At 37.1% G+C, this 25,637-nt stretch overlaps 1 protein-coding gene across 1 annotated transcript; it reads right to left on the reverse strand.

Moving 5' to 3' along the window:
* Nucleotides 1-1,981: 1,981 nt before the first annotated feature.
* CPT1A (carnitine palmitoyltransferase 1A) lies at nt 1,982-25,637 on the reverse strand. Its single transcript, XM_054276097.1, has 18 exons — nt 25,487-25,637; nt 24,364-24,503; nt 23,793-23,964; nt 20,638-20,739; nt 19,796-19,933; nt 18,868-18,945; nt 18,108-18,215; nt 17,224-17,311; nt 14,745-14,940; nt 14,005-14,193; nt 12,897-13,002; nt 10,987-11,103; nt 9,944-10,108; nt 9,078-9,212; nt 7,854-8,006; nt 6,682-6,786; nt 4,686-4,778; nt 1,982-3,199 (listed from the first exon to the last, which is right to left on the reverse strand). The coding sequence occupies exons 1-18, from the start codon at nt 25,625-25,627 to the stop codon at nt 3,113-3,115; spliced, it is 2,313 nt and encodes a 770-aa protein (XP_054132072.1). The 5' UTR covers nt 25,628-25,637; the 3' UTR covers nt 1,982-3,112.

Consider the following 25,637-nt stretch of genomic DNA (forward strand, 5'->3'; position numbering starts at 1 on the left):
TAAATGGATTTAACAGCAATGGATTCACAAGTCCTGAATTTCAAGCAACTACAGCAAGGGAGCTGGCAAGAAGATACAAAAGATATTAAACATTGTTCCAGGTAGTGGGAATTGTGAAATTTTATTTCAGTTTTTGAAGTCACAGAAGAAAGTAGAAAATAGAGACAAAGTGTTGGATGTAAATAACCAACAACAGGTGTAAAGTAACTAAACAAGATAAAAAATAATCTGCTACTTTAAATTAATACATTTTACATGAGAAAACAATTGGTACAAAGGCTGAACTAGAACCATGATTTTCAAGGTCAGGCACACACTTCCCTAGTCCCTCAAAAGCTTTAAGCCTTAAAAGAATATTCAGCTGGGAACAGTACTAATCCCAAACAATGGTACCCTGTAAATGGACTCCATGCTTTCCAAACTTCTGCCATGAAACAGCTGAAATAATAAATTTGAAAAATGCTCACTTAAGGTATATTCCACCAATTCCACACTGCCATTTCATAAACAGAAAAAATCATTATCATCCAACTTGGCTTTTAGCCACCTCCTCAACCCTAAGAAGTTTGATCTCCTAAATAATTAATCGAGAATCAATGATTCAAGGTTTTAGTATCAAATTAGCAGTTTTCCTGGAATATGAACATTTAATTTTACAATAAAATACACTGTACTAGAAGGTTCATTCAAATTTAGGTAATTTCAGTTACATTCCTATGGCTTTGAGCAAAAAAAACCCAAGCAGTTTTACTGTATGTACACAATATTGAACATCAAGATTTAAATTATTTATTAATAACCTACATTCACTGTGGATTTCTAAGATTTACATCCAAAAAGCATATTTTATTTACATGCTGCTGACATTTTAAAGAAAAAGAAATAAAATATTATCTCTTCAGGAACTATTTCTATTCCAAAATTTAAAAAGATACATTTAACACCACAAAACATTTGAAACATTTACAATAAAAAACAGCTTTCTGTGCCAATCATACTTACTCTCCAAGAATGCAAAATTGCAATAACTACAATTAGACTAGAAACACTTAAGACCTGAGAGTCAAATCTAAACTTTTTTTTTTTTTTAAAAGAAAACCCTAAAAGCTAATATGTTAATTTAAACACAGACTGGTCAGTGGTCAATTAAAAAAAAAAAAAAGCCAACACCAAAAACAGCCCCCAAAACCCCCAGTGCATTATTTCTGCAGCTCCAAAAATAGATCACTATAATATTGTTGCAGTAGCTTGGTAAGTGCCAGGTCTGCCAGATGCAGTAAGGCTTATTTCCAAGTGTCCTTTCCCACACACTGTACCCTAATCAAACAATGAGTGCCTTTGATCAGTTCCTGTGAGGGTTCCCACATTTATGTAAGCATGCAGTTGCTAAAGTATGCATCTTGGATTTTTGAGGGTTCCCACCCCAAGCATACATACACAGGTGTTTTAATAGCTAGGTCAGAGTAAAAATAAGTATGAAGAGGCATAGAAAGTTAGAGATACTGGCCAGAAAACATTCAAAGTCTAATGAGAAGTTTTATATCCACCCCAAGGGTCTTTTAAACTCAGCAGAGCTCAGGAGCATCATTCACCGTATCAGTAACCATCATGTACCTTATATAAAATAATAACAATAAAAAAATGGCTGTGCTAACAAGTACACTTTACTGCACTGCAGGATGTAAAAAGGTACCACACCTATAAAGCCCAGGGAAGAGAAGCATCATGCAGAATTTACTCCAGTTGTTAGCAGCCGTTTTATTTCTGCACTTGGAAACACCAAGCTCCTTTCTGAGTGAAAAAGCTTCCCCTCCCTCCCTGTATCCTTCAGGAACTGCTTGGCCAAGAGCACCTCCCAGGAGGGGCTGAGAAGGCCATGACTTTCCCACTCTGGAGCTACTTCCCATGGCTTCAGCAGTTTGCCCTTCTCATGCAGGTGGCTGCCAAGGCAGCAGTGGTGCCTCCAGGCAAACTGCAAACTGGCAGCCCTGCTTTGCAGACTTTCCAACAGGTTACATTCAACTCAATTAACACTTCCCAGGGCCCAGAAACCCGAGTGACCACCAATTCCACTCACCAAAACAAACACATGAATATCTGTTAATCCCAAACAAAGTTAGTCCTGCCCTTCCTAAGGACCCACCTTTGCTATCTGAGACAGAAGCATTTCGTTAGAATTTTAAACCTGACTGCACCATTTGGCAACATATTCACATCTGCTTATGCCACTCCATCCTAATTTGTAATTTGAAAACCAGATCTGCATTACTACAACCTTCCCTCTTTCACCACTGAAACAACTCCCAGCATAAGCCTTTTTCCTGGCCTAAGGATCTTTGTTTTTCTAAGGCACTTGCATGAACAAGTACACAGGTCCATTTATTTATACAGAAATAAAATCAGTGTCACAAACAGGCTTGCAAGCAGTAAGAAAAATGTGATACCTGCTAATGAGGGGACACATTGTACTATCCAATAGCTGGGTCTCTGTTTTTTTTTTTTTTTTGCTTTTCAGAAACCGTAACACTTCTACAACTTAGTGTGTTAAGGTGGTTACAGCAGGGATTTTTTGGTATGTTTTACAGAATTTACCTCTAAAAAGAAACCAAGGGAGGCAAATGGCCACAAGTTTTGTCACTCATTTACATAAAGCAGCAGATACATTGAAGAACATTCTGCTATTAATACATAGCGAATCTAACCTTTTCTAGTATTTAAGTCGGTGTGTTTTATCCCTTTGATTCTGGAAACAAGTAAACTAATTTAAAGTTAAAAAAAAAAAAGATAAAGCATATACAAATTAAGAGAAAACTGCAGAAGTTAGAATATACATGACTTCATGCATTGATACTATGCTTCCTCCCTAGAAAAAGATTTTAGAAGTCATCCTTTGTTGAAATAAGCTCTCCCACACTACTGACAAAAAAAAACCCCAAAACAAACCACAACAAAAAAGACACATTTAATATACTGCTAAGGTTTTAATAGGTGATCAAGAAGGTGCTGACTCAGTTTCTTCTCCAGCTACTCTTCAACAAACCTTGCTCTTGTTCACTGTGCAGCAGAGTCCTCATCCCACCAAGAGGAGATTGCTTGGCATCAAGCAAGCAGATCACTTGGTACAGTTTTTACTGAGGTTAAATAAAGCCATGATGTCAACCAGTGCTTTCTTGATGTTCATTCCAAAGCGATGAGAATCCTTTAAAAACAAACAAACAAAACCAAAAACCAAATACTTGTACTGTCCATCAACAGATATTTTTCAGGCAAAAGAAGAAACTTGCTAATATTTTGTAGTTTTGGAGCTTCTGGAATTCAGACATCTATTTTACCATACAACGGGAATTTTAATAAGAGAACTTTTAATGTCATACAGATTAATCCAGGTTTATGCTAGTACTGACCAATGAGTTCTTCAGTATGCATTTACTTTCCTACAGTCAGAAATAAGATCATATCCTCTTGAAATCAGATGCATGCATAGCTTTCTGCTACTTTAAAATTTGGGTTTTGATATTGTTTCTCCTACAAGATTTTGCAAAAGCTCATTTTCAGAAAGGAGTGTTCAGTGAGTGGATGACTAATGACCAAGAAGTACTGAAAGAGCAGAAAAATTATTTTTATTTGAGCTCCTATCAGAAATGCTGAATCATTTGCCATTGAAAAAAGAATTAGAAATGCAAGTAACAACTTTCTAAGTGTAAACAAAACAGGAACTTGTTCTGTTTATTCTAAGCATTAGATAGATGGTACAAGAAAGAAATTAAGATTACAAATGTAAATTATTAGCTACATTACAGGATCAACTACAATGACCTACTAATGTCAAGGGCACACACACAAAATGGCTGCCTTTTCTCTATGGACCTTTGACTCGATTGATAAGTAAAAAGAACAGAGTGAAATTTAAAGGACAAGCTAACAGGCATCTGAAGAACAATTTCAACTATGAAAAAAACAGTTGTATTTCCTAATCCTTAATGATTAACCAGAAGCACCATGATCTCCTGGACAAGTTAAGGTCAAAAGAGGAAAACTAGGTCAGCTATGTAACCCTCAATGAACTTGGCATATTCAGTAAGGTCACAAAAATATAAAGGGGAAGGATTAATTGAACTCAAAGCACAAAGCACTCAAAGCTCAAAGTCCTCCACAGCAGCAGCATATTCAACATATGACACATCTACTATCCTCTAATAATGGGTGTTATTCTAATAAATTTTTGATTAGTTATGTCTCTTAAGCACAGATTACAATTTATGGGTCAGCTTTGTTCAGCATTATTTAAACCAGGAAGCCTGAAATAGCATACATTTTATTCTGTCTTTACAGCTGCACCCTGAGACAAACCAAAACTGTAATAAGAAAAACCAAGATAAGCCCATCTTTCTGTTTAGGAGACAGAAGTGATCATTTCACCTGAGCTCCAGGGAATTACACATGTGTAAAGATGATCCTGGGCCACGTATTTTCCTTATGCTTCAAAGCATAAGTGAAATAGAATATGGTATCCTTGGTTCATGAAACTATTAAATTTATACAACTGGAGGCAAAAAACTCCAACAAAGCAGCATATATTGAGAAATAAAACCTACATTATTTATATTTTAGACAATGAGTATAATAGTTCTATAAGCACAAAGCAGAACAGATTTATGAAACCATAAGAAAGGACTGACTCTTACCGTCTCTGAACAAGATATTTTGCTGGAGACATGGAAATGGATGAAATCTTCACCCAAGATCATGTAAGAAACACCATAGCCATCATCAGCCACCTAGGGGAAGACAGAAGAGAAAAACACCTTCTAAACTTTTTCTTTCTCCTTCATTCTCAATCAACTTAAGTACAATTAAGAAGTTGTTACATTTTTTAAGATCAGTTACAATTTCCTCAAGTAAAATTTCAACTTCTATATTTAATGCAAAATTTCTGAGGATTGGCTCCACTTAAGGAGTAGTTCTAGTCTCATCTGAAGTGCATGGAATAACCACTTTCTGAATATTTATCTGTAATATTTCCCAGCTTTAATAGTTTGAAATAAAATACTTATTCAGGTATTTCTTGGTAATAGAAAGGCAATAGAAAATCCTGGTCCTTAGTAGCTATACATCTTCAATGCTTAAGCAGCAAGGAATAAATTAGTTCAGTTGTATACCTAACCAATCAGCCTCCTGGGGTCATTCTGCAGATGTAAACAAACACAGTGTAAAAGCCTTGCATGATGAAAAGTTGCCAAATGCAAGTTTTTTTCTGCCTCTACAGCAAACATGTGATTCTGAACACCTGTATCATGAGGTCTGGTCCAATTTCAACATTTACTGTGCCAAGTTTCAGTCTGATGTTTTATTCCAACTATGCCAGGTAAACACAGATTATCCTGATGTCACCCCTGTTCATGTCTTTCCTAACTCAAAGGATCTCAACCTTCCATGTCCTTGCTGCCACTGCTGCTAAGCAGTCTGACAGTCTTCTCACTCTTCTCACTGTTAGTGCTACAAAGATAAACTCCACTGAATGTTTAAAAAAACCTTTCAAAACCAACAAAAAACACATGCATAGAAAGCTGATGTACTGAATCTCTGGGCTAATTCAGCAAACCAAAGCATAGTTTTTGTTAACAAACACAAAGGAAAACAGTGTTAGAATTCCTACAGCCAAAACCTTTTTCTATTGCCTTTTGGGCATTCAGAATACTGATTTCATAATGGCTTGAGGAAGTCAGAATCTCAAGAATGAGCCATAGCTAGGCCTTCTTGATACTGCAAGTCGAATTCATTTCAACTTCAAAAACTACTGAAAGCTGTATCAGAAACATGAGTAAATAAACATCAACCATTTAACACACCCCACCTCCCATTCCCCATCTTCCAGCTTGACAAACCAGCCAAAATACACTGGACTTGTCACCCTAATTTCTGTGGGGCAAAGAGCAGTCCTGTGATACCTCTCACTGTTCCTTCAATAGAAATGCTTCTTGAAAACAGATTAATCTATTATAATAGCCCCAAAAAGGCTGCCGAAAAGGTTTTGTTGACACCAATATTCTCATCAATGACCAAGCTCAAATACCAATAAAATATCACAGCAAATAAGCAGCTTGTCAAATCTCTAGCAATACACTGGTTCCTTGAAAGTCTACAGAAGCCATAGAACATGGCTGTATTCTTGACTTGGCCACGATTCACACTTAGGAGGGCAAGCAGAACAATGTGAGCAGCTTGATCTGGAGGAATGTATGAACACATTTATTCATCAAGCAGGAAATATAAGAACAAGTGACGTATAAGCACTTTTACAAATCCCAATCTTAAAATCTAGTTTAAGTAACATTGCATTTGTCACTGTAACAACAGTCTAATCTACAGAAGATCTGGGCACAGGCAATGTGGTAAGAATCCCAATTTCCTAAGTTCTCTTTGCCTTGGAGCCCTGTACCTCATTTCATAACTGTGCATTTCCTTAGGAATAATCCCTTCTTGTAGTGGGATACCAGAAAAGGGTGATGCAGACTTTTCTAAACACAGCCACATCATGGGAAAGTATTATGTACATGCATTTAAAAGCATGAGCTGCACCTTTGATATGCAACAATGAGGGATTACAGATCTGAAATTTTTTGACTGGTGTCTTGAACGTAAAACTCTGTTTTAGTGGATACTTGTATTTAGGATACATACTGGTCCAAACCCTCCACCAGAGGACAGCATCTCCGGGTTCTTCTTCAGATCAATGTACTGCTGGGGTGTCTGACTCGTTGACAGCCTCCAAGGCTCTGACAAAACCTGTATTAGATATGAAAGAGATGCAAACAAATAGAAAACACTGGTTAAGAACTTCCAACTTTTTCAAAAACTAGTCAGGATAGCATTATAACAAGTGCAGTATTGCTTTATAAACTGTTAGAAAACACTTTATAAAGCAATATTAAGGTTAACTTCCATTTCAATGGAATGAAAAACTAAGAAGCTTTAATGAAACAGTTAAACTAGTCCTGATATAGAAATCATTCTCATATGAGGAAGTGATGTGAATTCCTCAAAGAGAATAAAACAATTTCAACAGAAATGCTACTTCAAACAAGATCACCTGGTCTACAGCCTTGTAACTTACACACAAAAGGTCTTGTTTTAACAAGACCGTAATTAGTCATATTCAAATCCCAGGAAGATCCTACATCAAGATAGAAGCTTGTAAATCTCTAACAACACATCTTGAAAGTTTGTGGAAACTGTAGAAAGTTGTTTTATTCTTGACTTAGCCACTTTTAGGAGAGCAAGCAGACAAACGTGAATAGCTTAATTTTGAGGCAAGGTGGAATACATTTTTTATTAACCAGAAAAAAGGAACAAGGGCAGTGTAATTACTTTTATAAAATCCAACCTTAAAATCTAGTTTAATTAATAATTTGTCAGAATAATTTGCAACGACATTAATGCCATATACAGCTCCTTTAACTCTTACTAACTTAAAAGGAATTGAATTTGTCAGTTCCACAGGAAAATTCTCAGAGAAAACACACAGCCTCTTCTGTACACCCTTGAAAATACACAAAGCAAAAAAAAATTTTTTTCAATAGTGACTATATATTTCCTGCAACTCTAAGTAACATGCATTATGCTAAAAAGCTCACTGAAAGCATTCTTTTAGGTCTATCAACAAATGCATACATAAAGGAAAATGAAACTAACTCAGCAATTTATCAGCAGATGTTAAACAGCACGAGCTGCAATTTTACCTTTTTTCTTAGGAAAACCAGAGCTGCACAAGTCTCTTGAGCAGATACCACAAAACACTAACTCACCAAAGGACTATTTATGGTAATGAAGAGTCACCAGTAAAGGTCACCTACTTCCTTGAGGAAAGGAGAATCTACAGCGAGGTACTTGGACACGACGTAGAGGCAGAAGAGGTGGCGGTCGATGCCTGCCCCTGTCATGGCGAGGCGGTACAAGTGCTGGTGCTTGTCAGCTGCCTGCCGGAAAAGCTTCAGCGTATTTTCCCTCTAACAAACAAAAAAAGATTAAGAAAACTCAGTTAAATTAACTACATCAAGGATGAAGGTGCAGAAACTAAGTTACAGCAATGACTCTCAAGCCTGGAGCACTTCAAGGTCAAGTACAAGACAACTGATCTCAAATAGTATCCCCTGGCTTTTCAACATCAGGTATTTAATTTCAGCTATTAGCAAGTGTCTGCTGTTACCTACTGTAAACAGCATAATGAAAACTAATCTGTATTTTAAGTGTTATCTAACCTACAATCAAACAAGACTACAGCTCAAGCTTACTACATTATTTACAGCTTCTACAGATACTGGTATTAAAGAGTTACAGAGAGCAAATCCCAACGTGATTTATGAAAACAAACTGCCAGAGCTATTTCAGAAGGCAAACTGCCAACACTGAAGGTACAGAGGTCCATGAATGCTAGTCATCAAAATCAACATATAAGAGCAACCACTTCCTTCCTGGGAATTATTCTTGCTTCCCTGTCAGAAAGGAAAGCTTAACTGGTATGAGATTAGTTGTTCTACAAATCTATGTTTGAGTTTTACAAATCACAAAAATTTTACATGTAATCACAGTTTTCTGGAGTTCAGAAGCAGGTAAATAAGAATATATTTGGGTAAGTTCTGCCATTCTTTTTTGGTAGGGCCCAGAATTTCTTCTTTTTTAACAGAAAACATGGACAATTACCTTAAGCAGCTCTTCCTTCTGAAAAAAAGCCACATCACACTAAATGCTTAAAAACTATTTGGGGACTTACATGGTTGTCTAGTGGTAACTCATGTGCCTTATGAATTATCACAGAATCATAGGTTGGCTGGGTTGGAAGGGACCTTTAAGATCATCTCATTCCAACCTCCCTGCCATGGGCAGGGATACCTTCCACAGGCCAGGTTGCTCAGAGCCCCATCCAGCCTGGCCTTGAACACTGCCAGGAATGGGGCATCCACTGCTCTCTGAGCAATCTGTTCCAGTGCCTCACCACCCTCACAGTGAAGAATTTATTCCTAATACCCAATCCAAATCCACCCTCCCAATTTTACAGGGCGCCAACACCATGAACTTACACTTTCAGTGGGGTCTTCCATGGCTCTGACAAAACGACAGGACTCCACCGTGCACGAGCGAACCGTTTCGGTCCTGCCCTCTCGGAACAGGCGTGTCATGGATGCTTCATATGTTAGAGAAAACTTTCCCATATCCTTGAAAAAGGGAAAAATAAGAACTTAAAGGTTTAGATAGACTTGGCCCCTCTTTCTTAATCAACATTCCAAGCAAAGCACACAGGCTATGAATCACTGCACAAATTAAACTCAACATTTGAGTTTTCAGTAGCCCACCATTAGCCCCCTTACCCAAAGATAATAAAGGCAAAAATAAGAATAGTAGCAGGATTTGATAAACAATAACAGAACAACCAGATTAGCAAGGAGTACTCTCTGCATTTCATATTCAACCCTCTTCAGTTTAAAAGAGAGGCTGCATGTTGCTACATTGGTCTTTTCTGACAGCACAATTGAGAAAAAGAGAACTAACAGAAGAAAATACAGATAGGGATTTCTGTTAATCCTCTTTGGGAGTGTCCATGACTACTGCATCCTGTGTGACTCTAATCTGAAAGGTAAATTTGACATTGTTTATGTGTTTATGAACACAGCTACTAGAAGTTTCCTAACTTCCTTCTAGTACAAAATGCTTAGGGGTACATCAACTAAGCAGAAGAGAAAAATTCAGAAATGTATCAATATGTGAACCATTGTAGAATTGATGTTCAACTAGTAATCTGCTTAGGGTTTGTATCAATTTGCATTGAATGTCTTTGACAACCTTGTACAAGCAGTGCAGGGTTACCCTACACAGTCACATGTTCAGTCACACACACGTTACACCCAGCCTAGGGAGGCTCCGCAGGGCAGAAACATTCTGTTCTTACCCGGTAGTGAGCGAGCTGCAGGGCAAGCTGCACAAAGGCATCAGGGCTGGTTTTCACTTTCTTTATTAGTCCTTTCCCAAAACCATCAAAACAAAATGAACAGAAGTCCACATCATCTGCTAGAGCTACAGCAGTGCTCAGAGACTTCTCAATCACTTCTTGGCACTTAAACAAACAAACAAACAAACACCTGTATGTATACAAGCATGCATTCATGGCATTTGAGAGACCTATTGAAAAAGTACAAGTATTTTTAACTGTTAAACAGGAAATGCTTGCCTTTATGCATGCCAGGAACATCATTACCTAAGTAATTTCCCTTTAGAGAAAGAAAAGATGCTATTTTTGCTAGAAAGTTAAAATTCAAAAGGGTAATAAAAATGTTTTAAGCCAGTACACATCCAAAAATAACTCATAAAACCCACCAGCATTAAAACTGTTCAGATCAGGAGAATATAAAAGAATGGCCTACAGTGACAGAATGGCATTAGCAGTATGCCTTCCAAGCTCCCATACATGCTTAATTAAATAAATCACCAGCCATTAGCTTTTTATTCAAAATTAAAATCCAAATAGGTGGTGGCAGTTTTTCTAGAAACTTGAGCAAAAAAAAAACCAACAATCAACTTGGAAAATTCAAATCTTATTAGATGAACTATGAACACAAAAAACCCCAGCTATTCTAAAGGAACTATTAGAAAAGAGTTTTTGTTGTGAAAAAACTAATGAAACCTCAGCAAGTAAATGTTTATTTTAATACAGTCACTATTTAAAAGAGGTGGCCATTTATTTTTGACATATTGCCAACCAAGAAAACTTCTAGTAAAACACTGGCATTTCCCAGTCAGAATTTTTAAAGATTAACATCAAAACCTCCTGATTTTGTAAGCAAACTGAGTAATGACTACACACAAAGTACACAACCTACAGGACCAAAAGGAATTTAGAACTGATTTATAGGTTTATCAATAATTACATAAATTATTTGACCACTGGGGAAAAGAGGCATTTCTTCCTCATACCACTAAATCTTCTGTACTTACTTCTTCTGGAATTTCCCATTGCAGTTTGGTAGGAATGGGAATATTGGGATTGGGATCTCCTCTGCAATGTCCATCTACTGAATAGCACAGTTCAAGATACTCAGTTGCCATCACATTCTGCAAAGAATGATACTTCTTCAGAATTGCAACACATTACTTACTGCCATGGAATTAGGGTTTCATTGTGAAAGCAATATAACCTATTTTCACTACACAGCAAAATAAAACACACAATCCATTTCCAAATACTGAAAACAACTGCAATGAAGCCCCCATTTTTACAAGAAGAACACCAGATGTGCACCAAACACTTATTTAATTACGCTGGTGCATTTTGCTAGATGCTACTGGTTTAATAAAAACCTTTTCAATTCAAAACCCACCTCAAACGAAGTAGAAGCAAAAAACTGAACTCAGACTTCACTACCTTTGTTCAATTAAGATTCTAGAGAATTTCTTCAAGTTTGTTATTTGTCAAAACTAATTCGTCGAGCAGTAATTTATTTCAGAGTAAGTGCAAATCCTGCAAGAACTCAATTATTTTTAAGATTTGTATCCCTTTCAAAATTGCAGTTTATTTTACATGTGCACTAGAGCTCCTGGGTGGAAAGACGCATGTTCCAAGATGAACAACACAACTTGAACAGACATAAAAGGCTTTGTCTTATAAGATATCAAGCATCCTCAATGTTAAAAAAAAAATAAAAATCAAGAATCAACAAGCCCACATACAAACACAAAGAACTACCAAAAGATTTGAATCTGCTCAATATGGAAAGAAAAAGCTTGATGATTGTCAATGATTTATTTCTAATCTCTTATTTTAATTTCATTTTCTTTTCATGTTCTCATTTCACTTACTGGTCAGAACATGACAACTATGAAATAAAGCTTAATCCATTCAATTCTAAAAACAGACAATCTGTAAAGAGCTAACAACACACAACTTTCTAGAAAATGAAATCTTGTTTCAGTAATCTTAATTCTTAGCAGAAAATGTATCAATTAATATTAAGTACAGATATATGAATTAAGCATATAATATCATTCATTAAAAGTAAAAAAAGTATCCCTCTTTCACTGAGATAGTCTACATGGCATTGTCATGTCACTCTCAAATCAGTCTGGCCTTCTTTCTTCCCTGGGTGGAGAATGCAATGAGGCTTTTTTTTGGTTCTTATACATATGGAAGCACTTCTATAACAAAACTCAGAAATTACTTGAGGGGCCAATTAGACTCAAGACCCATTTGCACAAATACATACAAAATCAAAATTAAATAACATTTTGGAAATAGTTTTAATTTATTTGAGTCACCTAACTGTTTGTAGGTTTAAGCTTCAAAATGAAAAAAAGGAAAAAAATCAAATAGGATTTCAAGAACTAAACTAAGCATATAATGAATGCAAAGCAAAATAAATTTACTGTATTCAATGCAAATAAATACAAGAGATAATGTCAACAGCATATCAGTCTGCATCTTGGCAAACAATGCTTAGACAAAAAGTAAAACTGTGTATAACTTTTTACATTTTAAAAGTAAGCATGGGAGTTTTATAGCACAAGAAAACTTAAGAGCTTTAGGAAAACGTACATACAAAAATTACAATGCCATATCAAAGAGGTAATAATCTGTGGATTTAAAACATTAAAGAAAAGGTAGCTGGGGAGGTGTATCACTATTCTGTGAAGACATCTAAGCTCACTAAAATGCTGGCCTTCAAAAACCAGCAGCTTCTTAAGTGAGGGTTTGGGATCTCTTCCAAATTCTACAGTTGCTGCAGCCATAGGCCCCAGGTCACTCCTCAGCAACGTGAATGCAAGGGACTGAAAGTCACTGCTGACCTTCAGGGCTGCTGCAAGCCCCTGCACATTATCTTCTGCATCAGCTCTTTGTGCCAAGCACCTACCTCCCACAGGTGTCCAACAATAGGAGCATCTGCCCAGGAGTGCTCTGCATTCAGACCCATTCTGCCATTTTTGAATATTATAAGAGTGAATGACTTATCAAACCACCTACAAAAGAAATCAAGATTTCTTTACAGTTTTGTACATTTCAAAAGCATTTCTGTATTGTAACCTCCTCTCTCTAAAATTCATATTCAAATCCACTAGAACCTATCCTTTTTAATATAAGGACATTTAAATAAATAGAAGTTTGAACCTCATGAAGTTCAACAAGGTTAACTACAGGGCCCTGCATCGGGGTCAAGACAATGCTCAGTTCAACAGACTGATGGATGAATGATTTGGCAGCTCTGCAGAGAAGGACTTGGGGATGGAAAGTTCATCATAAGCTGGCAAGGGGCACTTGGAGCCCAGAAAGCCAATGCTGTCTTGGGCTGCCTAAGAAGCAGCATGGCCAGAAGGGTGAGGGAGGGCATTCTGCCTCTTTACTCCCCTCTGATGGGATCCCACCTAGAGAGCTGTGTCCAGCCCTGGGGTTCTCAGCACAAGAAGGACATAGGACTGTTAGCTGGGTCAGAGGAGAGTCATGAAAATATTCCAGCAGGAGTGCTGGAATACTTCTCCCATGAAGAAAGGGTGAGTTGGGCTTGTTGTTGAGTCTGGAAAAGGCTCTGGGAACACCTTGCAGCCCTTCAATTTATAAAGGGAGCTTATTAAAAAAGCTGAGAAAGGCTTTTTGTCATGGCTCATAGTGACAGGACACAGGGCAACAGATATAAACTGAAAGAGGGTAAATTTAGATATGGTATAATGGAGAAATATTTTTTACAGTGGGCTGGTGAGACACTGGAACAGATTGTCCAGAGAAGCTGTGGATGCCCTGTCATTGCAAATGTTCAAGGTCAGGTTGTACTGGGCTCTGAGCAATCTGATGCAGTGGAAGTTGTCCCTTTCTGTTGCAAAGGGGGGTGGAACTAGATGAAGGTCCCTACTAACCCACACCCTTCTGTGATTCTGTGGAATTTATCAACTTAAAAGTCATCATAAATTCATATGTATTAGCAAATTCTAAAAAAAAGGAAGGCATTTTCCACAGTGTCAATACTGCACCTGTCATAACATTTGCCATGTATCAATGATTTTGCATATGCATCCAGTGACTTCACTGGGTCCTCCTTCCTGTACCCCTGCTCCATGTCATCCAATGTCACAAAAAATGCTGCTTTCTCAATAGCATCTAAGGACTGCTTGTTCTTTCCACGGCTAAAATAAGCCTGACGAGCCTTAGCCCATGGTACTCTGTAAAAAAAAAATTGGTTTATAGCCAGATTATATAAAATGGTCAATGTTTGATTACCGTTAAAATCACTATGAGACATTCCTCCTACTTCTGTGGAATTTGACACAGCTACTTTCTTTGCATTTAAACTCTGAGAGCTGTGAAAAGCTCTGACAATTCTTGTACAGTGGAATCCTAGGAACCAATTCAACTCATCATCACACACGTGCAAAACTTCATCCTCAGAAATTCAACATTTCTGCACATGCAATACCTACAGCATGGATCATCTTCACTTAAAACTAAACAAAAGAAAGTGTCTGTTATAAGGAAGACGACAACAGTAAAAATAATAATCTGCATATAGGATTGTCACTGCAAAATTTTTTTAATTCCACACAATTACAAGTGACTGAAGCAGTGTTACATATCATCAATATACAAAATCAGTGACCAAGGTATAAACAACTGACTGCAGACTATTTTAAAATTCTAAAGCCAATATCCAATGATTATGTTATGCAATAATTTCTAAAAACTAAACTTATTTAAAAAGTAATAAGCACCATACCTATCTCCTGCAGTAAGAGCTGCAAGTTTCTCTTCACCAGGCTGAGGTTCTGAATCATCCTCAAGAATTCTCTGTATTTGCTGTTCAATTTCTCGGGGTCTCAACAGTCTGCCATCATGGTACAGCCACACTTTGAAGTAACGGCCCTTGTGGTACACAACAATGTGCTTGCTGTCTTTCACATGCTGGAGGGTATCTAGAATTGCAATCACTTAGGTGAACACAAAGCTGAAGTCTCAAAACACTAATGCACTAAATAACATCAGATGCCTATTGCATGCACTACAAGTTAATTTAGCACCCCATGGTATTTCATCACAAAGACGCCCCCATGAAACAGTCAAATAGCCAGATCTGACAGTCATTTCCACATATAGCACCACCACCTTCTACACTGCAGGCCACTATCAAGCAACTAAATCTATATTTCTTTATCTGAAAAATGAGCATTAGCTGTGTAGCCTGGTGAAGAATATGCTAGATGAGTATCAGGAAAGGTATTTTTAAATCGTTTGCATTCAGGTCCTAGACAATTCATGCAGAGTCTTAAGAAACTCAGAATTTATACCATCAGCTTTTGTTTACATTTGTCTTGGCAGATGCAGAGTGAATATTCCATATATGGCTAAAATGTGTAATGTTATGTGAAGCAGAAAATGAGGCCACATTTTTCCCTCATTTTACCATCTACTTGGCCTAACTGGGATAAGCCTAAATTTAGTCACGAAGGCTTTGTATCAAACCACAGGTGAAGTCGTTCACTCCATAGCATGTTTTGTCAAAAATCATGACTATTTAACTGCTGCTCAAGTGACAATACAATGTTCACCAAGATTTTCTCACCAATTAATAGGAAAACAAGTTTTTCCCTTTTTTTTCCTTTAGGAACTGTAATATACATAAAGTAATTGAAATCAGGAGACAAGGAGTCAAGCTGCTCATGAGAATGTGTGAAAAATGTTTTTGGAACTCACTTAGACATATACAGAATGACACAATTTTTTTTCCTTTAGAAAAACAGAAACAAAGCAAAATGGAAAAAGTGTAATAGGAAATGTGAAAAGCCTAGGAGAAAAAGACAGTAATTATAATATTGACTGTAGTTTAATTTGAAAGACTTTAAACAGGAGAAACTGAGGAGAACCCCTAAGATATACAGGATGTATTTTAATCAGGCGCCAGTTAGAATGAGCCACTTCTACACTTCTGTACAAAACTCATTTTAGACTGAAAGAAAACCAATGCTAAATGCAAACTGTTTATATCTTTTATTTTACGGAGAACAGGGAAGGGGCAAGGGTTGCACTCTCAATACTTGAGTATTGCAGTACTCTAAGTAAGAGTAGCCCATAGACTAAAGTTGTACAGGAGAGATTCAATAAAAAAATTCAAGCTCGTCTATTTAAGCTACTGGTTATGACTCGGAGTAATGACACCAGGGATGTCCTTTCCTTCAGTTTGCAGATAAAGCTGTCTGAGGCATAGCTTGAAAAAAAATTCCCCAACAATCTAGCAAAAGCCAGCAGCAGAACTGAGAGTAAAGTCCTTATCTGACACATGCACCTACTGCTTTAGCCACTATCCAATGCCACTCCTCCCCCTTATCCAGCTTCTTACAGCAAATGTCAGTCGCCAGCAGGGAAGAGTGGGCAGATCCCTGCATCTGCCTAGAAACTCTTGTTTTGAATTCTGTAGCTGAGTGGGAGTAACAAGTTTGAAGGCAGTTTGGAACATTAGAGTGAGTTACAGGCCTCACAGAAAGCAAAAAAAAACCCATCCTGTCTTCAAGTGGCAGCCCCTACATGCATTCCCAATGGAGGTGAGTAAACAACAACTCCTGCTCATGTTTCACTGTGATGCTGCCACAATGACACAGTGTTGGGTAAACAGGTGAAATCATTTCTAAGAGGCTCTTCAGAATATGACATGATCAGAGAAGCCTAGATACAGATTAAGCTTTTGTAGAAAAAGACACCAGCACAAGTCTTCACTAAAATCGACTGTGAAGCTCTCAAAGAGAAAGGAAATGAATAGTAATGTTTTCTTCCACCTGATGATTACAAATGGTAAGTTCTTCTAGATGCAATCTGACACCACTTACAGTGAGAAAACTTAGGAAAAACAATAAAAGACAACAAAAAAATGCCACTTTTAATACTAAGACCTCAAAAATCATCTTGATCTTGGAAAAATAAAAGTAAAGATTATTTATAAATTCAAAAAAAGGACCGACAATATTATCTTGAAGTTGGTTTTTTAATTTAAGGAGAAATACCACTAAAAGGCTTCAAAATCTCCCTAAAATGAAAGACATCTAGGAACTCTACAGCAATCCATTACATCCTGAGTCTTGGAACACAGTATGGATCTACACTTGTCCCAGTCAGATCTTTATCTGGAAAACCAGATTTTTAGTAGAAAAGACACCAAGCCCTGAGTTCCATCAAGGTGCTCATTCTCCTTGGCTGGCCCTGCTTACCTGATTCCTCTCCCGGGATACGGGAAGTGTTAAACATCCTTTCCCACTGAGCTGAGCAGAGTGGAACAGTGGATCCCATCAAAAGAATCTGTGAAGCAAACATACATTAAAATGTCATTTTGCATATACAATCAGAAAATTAAAAAGTAAAGAAAAAACCCCAAGATCTTGCTAAACAAAGGCTTGAGAAGAGTAAGATTTATAATACATTAATGCAGTGTTGAGTTTTTTCCTCCCTGTTCATGGTCTTTCCTTAAACTACATGTGGAATACTCCATAGACATTCCAGAGCCATTATTTTTCCCCTTTTACCAAAAAGTCACCCTCCATGAGGGAAGACTGAAGCTAGCTAGCACCTGAAATTCTCCATGGGTGGTCTGGCAGCATGCATTACCCCTTAATTAATTCTTTTAAGCTATTTATGGCTGTGCAGGAACAAAAGTTCACATTTCTCAGACTTGTAGTTCCATTCAATTAATCCCTTCCATGATCTTGACAAAAACTACTTAATTGTTTCCACAGTCTTTGTTTACTACAATACACAGGCACTGGATAGCACAGAAACTCAAATGGGATTTGCCTTTTTGCTACCTAGAAATTAGTGCAACACAGGATGTTACCATCATATTAGGCTGGCCCACTCGTGGTGTCAAGTGGCCTCCAGACCTCTATCCCAACCATCCTGTATTCTATCCAAGCAATTCTGTATTTTTGACAGTTGCTAGTTCCTGCCCATGTGCAATTCAAGCAATAGCCAAGATGGTATGGACCACAAAAATTTGTAACAATAAGACATTCCTCTCCTCTCCCATTCTGAAAGCTGGTCAGTTTCTCACAGATTGTGCTGGAAAAAGATCAAAAACCACTTAAACTGATATACATACTGGCTTGATTTCTTGTCTGTCCAGTTTTTTCCGATAGAGCAGGATGGCATGGATAACATTACCAGCTCTAGCTGCCTGCAGGGTTGTGGGACATAAAGAAAGGAAGTCCTGTAAAGTAGATAAGAATAAGTTAAAGATTACCAGGCTACATTAAAGTAGTACTTCTCATCCATGTACTTAAACGTTTATTCTGGACAATGTAGAAAAGGCTTTAAAATTTATGAAGTTTACAAGTGCAGTGAGCTGATGAAACTTTTCTTCAGTAGTCACATCTCCTTAAACATTATTAATCATTTAAGTAGAAAAGACAGCGCCACATAAAACTTGATCCAAGACCATCATATTTCTTTTTTCCTTTTTATTTTCAATCTTTTACAATTTTACTTCCTCTATGTACACTTGCCAGCATGAGCACACACCTCCTTCAGCTGTGTTACCCATGAAGTTTTTTACATGGAGATTTTGGAAGATTACTCTTTACAGAAAGGACAAAACTGATTAAGTCATTATTGCATAAGATTACCAAAGTGGCAGCTGTGCTAGGGCTAAGACAGGAGTTTGTGTCACATACTTCAGTATGTGACATACTTGGAGGTACCTGAAGACACTGGCTGCAGGTTATACCAGAAGAAAGAAAAACAAAGGTTACATCCTCATGGCAATAGATTTCTAAGCAGAAAGACACCATGAAGTAAGATGCCCGCCAGAAATGTTACAGTTTCTATGCAACATAAGGTGTTTATAGGATTTATTTACCCACCATTGCAAAATAGTTGCTATTAACCATGATTGGTCCACGTCCTCTAAGGTAGATGTATTCTTCCCACCAATCACTAACCTGCAGCAGGAAGGAAAAACAAAATTAGTAAAATCTCATCATTTTCACAGTTTAAGTCCTCTATGTTGATGGCTGCATAAGACAACATTCCATCCAGAAATGGAAAGGAAACTGCTAGCACTTAAAAAGACAATAATCCCCGCCCTGCTTATTTCCATCAGATTTCAGGGAAAACAGGGAAAAAAAGGGTGAGAAAACTAAATCAAATTCAGCTATATGTCTCTGATAAGGTTTCAAAGAAGTCATGATCTCCACATAATATTTAAAATGCATCAGATCTCCTGAATGCTTTACAGCCTTTGCCAGGACAGGTTAGGCTACCTGGGTGCAAGTACATTAGATAATATATCAAGAAGGAATTAACATTGCAGTTCTCACTAGGATGCTGAGGGATATTGGATATTTTTTTGGTAAGAAAAAAAAGAAAACATAGCTCAACAGCTGAACAGATACAGTTCTTTATTTTTATATGCCTTAGCTGCTCTATACTAAAAAACTGTTCTAAATCATTCTTCTAAACTACCTGGGTAGCCAGGTCCATTATTGAGTTATCAAACTCAACAAGCAAATAAGCAAACCCCAAAAACAATCCTAACAGCAAAATTCTCCAGAATAATAAAACAAAAAATAAGCATGCATTTTTTCAAGTTTCATTCACCTTTGCTCACCATACTGTTTACCAAATCATACAAATAATTTACATGCGAAGTCACATGCACTTTAAAAAAAATATTAAACAGTTTCAATTTCCTTCTTTTACATTTAAGAAATAATGCAGTTTAAGCCAAAAAGAGCACCAGGGAACAAATAATGTAATTTGAACAACTGAGCTTCCTATTTATCTACTTACATAATTGGTGGCCCACCAGGATTTTAGCTTCAAATACCACTGAAGCCTTGGTCCCAAATTAAAAGCAAAATCTTTGGCAAGACCCTCCATTCTTTTGAACTTTTCATCATCCATAAGTGGTCGAACTGACTCCAGATACTAGAACACAAGAAAAGAATCAGTGTTCCTGATTAGTGCAGGAACTAATACACAGCTTCTCACCATTCCTACACAAAGCACTTTAGCATTAAACAAAGATTATCCACTCTCAGTCCATAAGGCTACAAGTACCATGTTTTTAAAATAAGAGTATATGTTCTTCTAAATGTCTGCTGCAAACTTCAAAAAATAAAATATTTCTTCAGACATTTGTGAGCAAAACACAAGTGGAAGAGGCAACTTTTCTAAATATTTTCCACTGCAAAGGGTAAGGCATGCTGCTTCTTCAGTAGCAGACTGAGATTTTTCTTTTTCTCCTCTAAAGATCAAACCTTCAGTTTCTGTGACATCCTGCCATATTTACCCACTTTGCTACAAGATTTTGTGTTATGACACACACATTTAATAACACTGCACAACTGGGAAGGCTAACAAAAGTGTGCTTCAAACCCCCTGGAAATCACACTTTGTGGCACAGCCTTACAACAGGCATTATGTCATCCAGTGTGAATCACACTGGCTTCAAACTGTCACCAGTTTCACTGGTTTGTCACAGCCTTTATTTTCATTTCCATGCAGAAGTTTGAATCTCTTACACCATATTAATACCACTGTGCAGTTTTTCATGAGGAATGGCAAAAATATCCCAAAAAGCATCTAGGATTCTGTGTAACTGAAGAAAACAAACCGGGGAATGTACATACCCTATTAACTGTGTCTTTAACAGCTGGAACTGGCAATCGTGGTAACGATGTCTGGAAACTGTATAGCATGGGTTTACGTCCTGAGAAAAGTTTTACAAGGGTCTGAAGCAAAAACAAAATACACATACCAAATTATTAGGTTCAACAGAAGAACAACAGCAGACTAAATGTGTAATGTAACTCACAGTCATTTTCACTGGTAAATTATACTGTACTAGATTTAGGAAGCTACTCCATTTATCAGAATTTCACATGAAAAAAATGGCCTCGACAGAAACTAACTTCCTAAAGTTTAACAACATGGCAGTGGAAGAGCAAGATAGGCATGGTCATTCCTGACTTTCCAGTTATCATCCTGTCACAGACAATATTGCTGTTTATGTAGGGCACACCTTGATCTCAATATAAATACAATTACTTAGCACTTCTTTTCTTCATATATTCCCCTCTGGAAAGATTAAAAAACTCACTTCTACCACGTGACCTTTTACTATATTACACAGTAGATACTAGAAACATATGTAAATTGTGCTTCAAAACACAATCATTATCAAGCCTGTGACTCAGCTAAGGTTTCTAGATAACTACAGTAACCTTTAAAAATAATAATTATGCTTTTTTATCATGGCTTAATATTTTCCAAAGTTACAGCTCAACATCAGTAATAGGACTGATGTTACAGGGAGTTAATTCAAGCATGAATCAATCACAAGTAGTCTACTGCATGATTTGAATATAGCAAATTGTGCAAGCATGCCAGTGTTACACCCAGCGCTTGTGTTACCAAAAAACCCCCCAGCAATGAAACAAAAAAGCCAGAGAGAACTTAGCTTCAGATATTGCAGAATCTCCTGTGCTCCACAGGAGAATAAAAACTACTTTTCAGTTGCAGCACACACTAAGCCAAAATTCTAGGCCATGCAACTTCTTGGCTACTCATGGAAGGATTTTGACACTGCCACCCTATGTAAGCATGAAAGTCAAGTGGAGTGACTGGATTTTCAAACAACCCAGTGGAACTTTTACTGTCAAAGTGTAATCTTGGTCCAATACACAGGATAATATATATAAGCCAACAGACAAGATAGAATAAAACACAGGATGCCATTTCACTACTAAATTCTGAAAATGTCTCCCAACAAAACTGTTGGAATGTGGAACTTTTCCTCCCTCTCAGCTTCCTGGGTCAGCACAGCTAGAGGAGATAGGTTTAGGCAGCACAAAACAACTAACAATTGTAGAGTATTACCAGCCACAAAGACCTCCCTGCAAATAGATCTGTATCACAGCCATCAGACGTACATGGGATGCACCATAGTGGGTTGCCAATGAAATCCAGTTGTGCTTCAGGACAAGATAATTTTGGAAACAGGTGGGAAAGAGAAAGCTCAGCCTTTCATCTGGAAATCTAATTTCATACTTGCAGACAATTTTCTTCCAAAACTCTTAAGCCAGAAAAGGCTAAAATTATTTTAAGAGAGCACCTGCACAACTGACAAAAACCAGCAAACACGTTTCACAGTACTTATCTCTAAAGAAAACTTGTAATAGAGAAATTATAATAGCTTGAGACCAATAAAGTGCTCTGACAGACACACACATTTCATTACATCACTGACTTCATATGCAGACACAGCAAACAATGTCACTCTAACATATGCTGCATCTCTTCACATACAATTACCACTTTTTTAACTTATTTTTTTAAATGGCAACTAATATTTGGATTTTCCCCTAAGACTGATACAGGAAATTTGATTTTACGAGGTGAAATACGCTGATTAAAAGTGCCACCAGACTTCCAACCAGTCTGAAAAATCACTTTGTACTGTGACTGAAATTAGAGTTCAGGTTTTTGATCTGCATGATCATTTGAAGAGAAAACAGTTTTGTAAAAATCTAGAAAGTTAGGATAGTTGGGGCTGTTTCACTGGTTTTGCTGGGTCTAGTTAAATAGCCTTTTATAGTAGTAGATGAGACACTCTTGGGCATACATCTTCAGTGTACTTTTAAACACATACAAAACACAATAAAATACATATGCAACATATATGGTAGACAAAAATTGATAAATACAATATGCACCAAAGCACGGTAAGTAGCATTACAGTCCATACTGTTTTAAGGTTGATAAGGCAATATTAAGAGCTTTGAAGAATCTATCTGGTAGGACATGCTGAAAACCAAGGCAGCTACAGCTCCAAGCAATTGACAGAAAGCCTTACCATTGAGAGCCTCTGGATTGTACCAATTTGGGTCATGAGGCTGCTACTGCTTCCAGGAGAAACCATCAATTAGAAATTTCACTTGTACCAGACAAACATCAAACTCTATTTTTGTGTACACCATTCTGGATACCTATCCTTGAATAGCTCCCATAGTAAATAATGAGCTGTGCTTAGTTTAACACACATCTGTTAATTTTTGACGCTGCAGAGACTAATTTTATTGCAGAGATTATTTTATCACAGTACAGAAACTGAGCTATTCCTACCACAATGCAGGGAAAAGCGAGATGGAAGAACTGAGTCCAAGCAGCAAAACCTCACTTCATCTCTTGCAGCACCAACATCTAAATTTCCTCACTTTATACCTATCATATCCTTTAAGAATCCTTTTCCAAAGCACCACAACAATCAATCCACAGGGGACATACCACTCTCACCTTATCTTTATCTGAAAACTGCATAACACGCTACCTACACCTTATGCTTCTTCCCCAACTCATTTTGGAGACATGCCAATAAATCAGTTGAGAGGACACTCAGCAATATTTTCTTCAAGCAGAAGAATAATTTTATAATGGATGACTAGAAACCCTAACATTACAACAAAGAATTAGGGGAGCCCTTTCTGTGAGGACAAGATTCTTTGGTGCTGTAGCCAAAGACCTTTAACTGCACATGCACATAGAGAAAAAGCAGGTATTGAGTCACACAGGCCCAAGGCATTGGACAATTTCTTCCTTCTAAAAGGCCACGATGAAGAGTTTCATTACAGCATTAGAAGGGTAACAGCAGAAATAGCTGCCTAACAGCCTCCTGTCCTATGACTCAAAAAACACAAGAAAGAAATAAAACTACAAAATTTTCCCTTGAGGCTTTGAATACTGATCAGTTAGAAGTTAAGATGAAATGAAACCAACATATCCTTACCATCCAAAACTTGGTGCCAGCACTAAGCTTGCCATGCTCAGAGAACATCCAGCCATGGTAGGAGAGCAGCATTTTCAGGGAGTAGCGCATTGTGACAATAAGGGCAACCCAAAGCCCTGTGCCAAAAAGTACTCCACTCACAATGTTCTGTGTTTGGTTTGACATATAGCCACTATTTAAAACAAAAGCCAGCATATGCCAGTTAGAGTCCATTTAAGTTCCAAAGAGAAGCTGGTATTGCTAACATAAGTCTAATAGTAGCACAGACAGGCCTTACACAAGCTTTATGCCTGCTTACCCTGCTTTCATAAATTCCTTTCCAAAGACCTTTTCAGGCAGCAACATCAAAGGCCACAAAAGTTCCCAAATGTGCCTCCCAAATACCCAGAACTATGCAGCAATACTGGTACAACCTCCCTATTTCATATCCTCATACATCTGCTTATTTGGCTTGTGGTGTCACAAATGTACTGTTCCAAAACTGATACATTTTAACAGGAATAGCTTTAAGAGCAGCTGCAAATAAAACTGATTTCCCTTTAGAGAAACATTAACATTTTAGTCTACTTACGTTGTATCAAGTGTTCTGTTGATCTTGGCTATTATCCCTAAGGAAGGATCAATTTTAGCATACATGGTTGACATCACACCCACAACTACAATAAGCCAGCTAGATGGGCTAGCAGGGTAAACACCGGTGATAATTCCATTCTGGAAAGAAAAGCCTTCACATAATTTTTTCATACCAAAGTGACTGACTTCATATTACCATGGAAAGAAACAAAAATCAACACATTTAAGTAATTTAGTTATAAACAAGTAGTTAAGATTATCCAACATTTTCTCACATAAGATTATCTCAGCAGTAGGGAATGGATTTACTTAAATTTGAAATTGTAAAGATGATATCAACAATAAAAGGAACTTTTACATTCTATTGCAGATACCACTAATCCTGCTGCAAGTCTTACTAAAAATAGTGAAACTAACTAACAACTCTAAAACAAACGACACTTCAATAATTTCAGTTTACACTGAGTTAGAACCTTCTACATGAATACATGGCAAAAATATCCTACTGAACAAGACACTGAGAATCAGAATTAACTTTTTTAATGCAATTTAAACAGTTCTTCTCATGGCTATATAAGAAAATTTTAATAAGATTTCTGTTAATATGTTTATGTTTTTGAAAGACATGTTGAAGATAACCTGTAGTTTATGTAGATTGCTACTAATGAAACAGATATTTACAATTATAATCCCATGAACAAAACAATCTTTATCAAATACCTCAACAGAAACAATACTACTTAGCTATAATAAAGAGTGTACCTTGTACCTCTATGACATATGACACTAAAGATCACAACTAGTAGAACTTTGGACTTCTGCTAAAAGATTACATTATCATGTGGTGAAGGAAGAGAATGAAGTCAGTTAATTTCTACATCTGCTTCATCTTGCTCCCACAGAATAAATAAAAAATATGTACCCTTTCAGTCTTTACAGTACCATGCTGTGGCAACTTTCTCAGCACCTCCTGTCTTAAATAAAACCCCCTAAGTCTTTCGCAATGAGGAACCTTATTTACCATAAAGGGGAAAAATCAGTTTTCCACAAAAAAAACTTCAATAAATTCGTAAAACATTAAATAACCCAGAAGTTTGGTGGACTGGACTAGTTTAGCATACCTTGAATCTGATGAACTTCTTCTTCCATGAATAGACACCAGACAGGTAAATCTGTTTGAGTGCCTCATGGCTCATACGCAGGTCAATCCCATCTGGAGTTACCGTAAACTGAAAAGCTACTGCCTGATGAGCTTCCGCCATTTTCAGAGAC

This window comes from Melozone crissalis, unplaced genomic scaffold (assembly GCF_028551555.1).
Source record: "Melozone crissalis strain CALT ecotype California unplaced genomic scaffold, PUWL_Pcris_2 ptg000018l_1, whole genome shotgun sequence".
In the NCBI taxonomy this organism is placed as follows: Eukaryota; Metazoa; Chordata; class Aves; order Passeriformes; family Passerellidae; genus Melozone; species Melozone crissalis.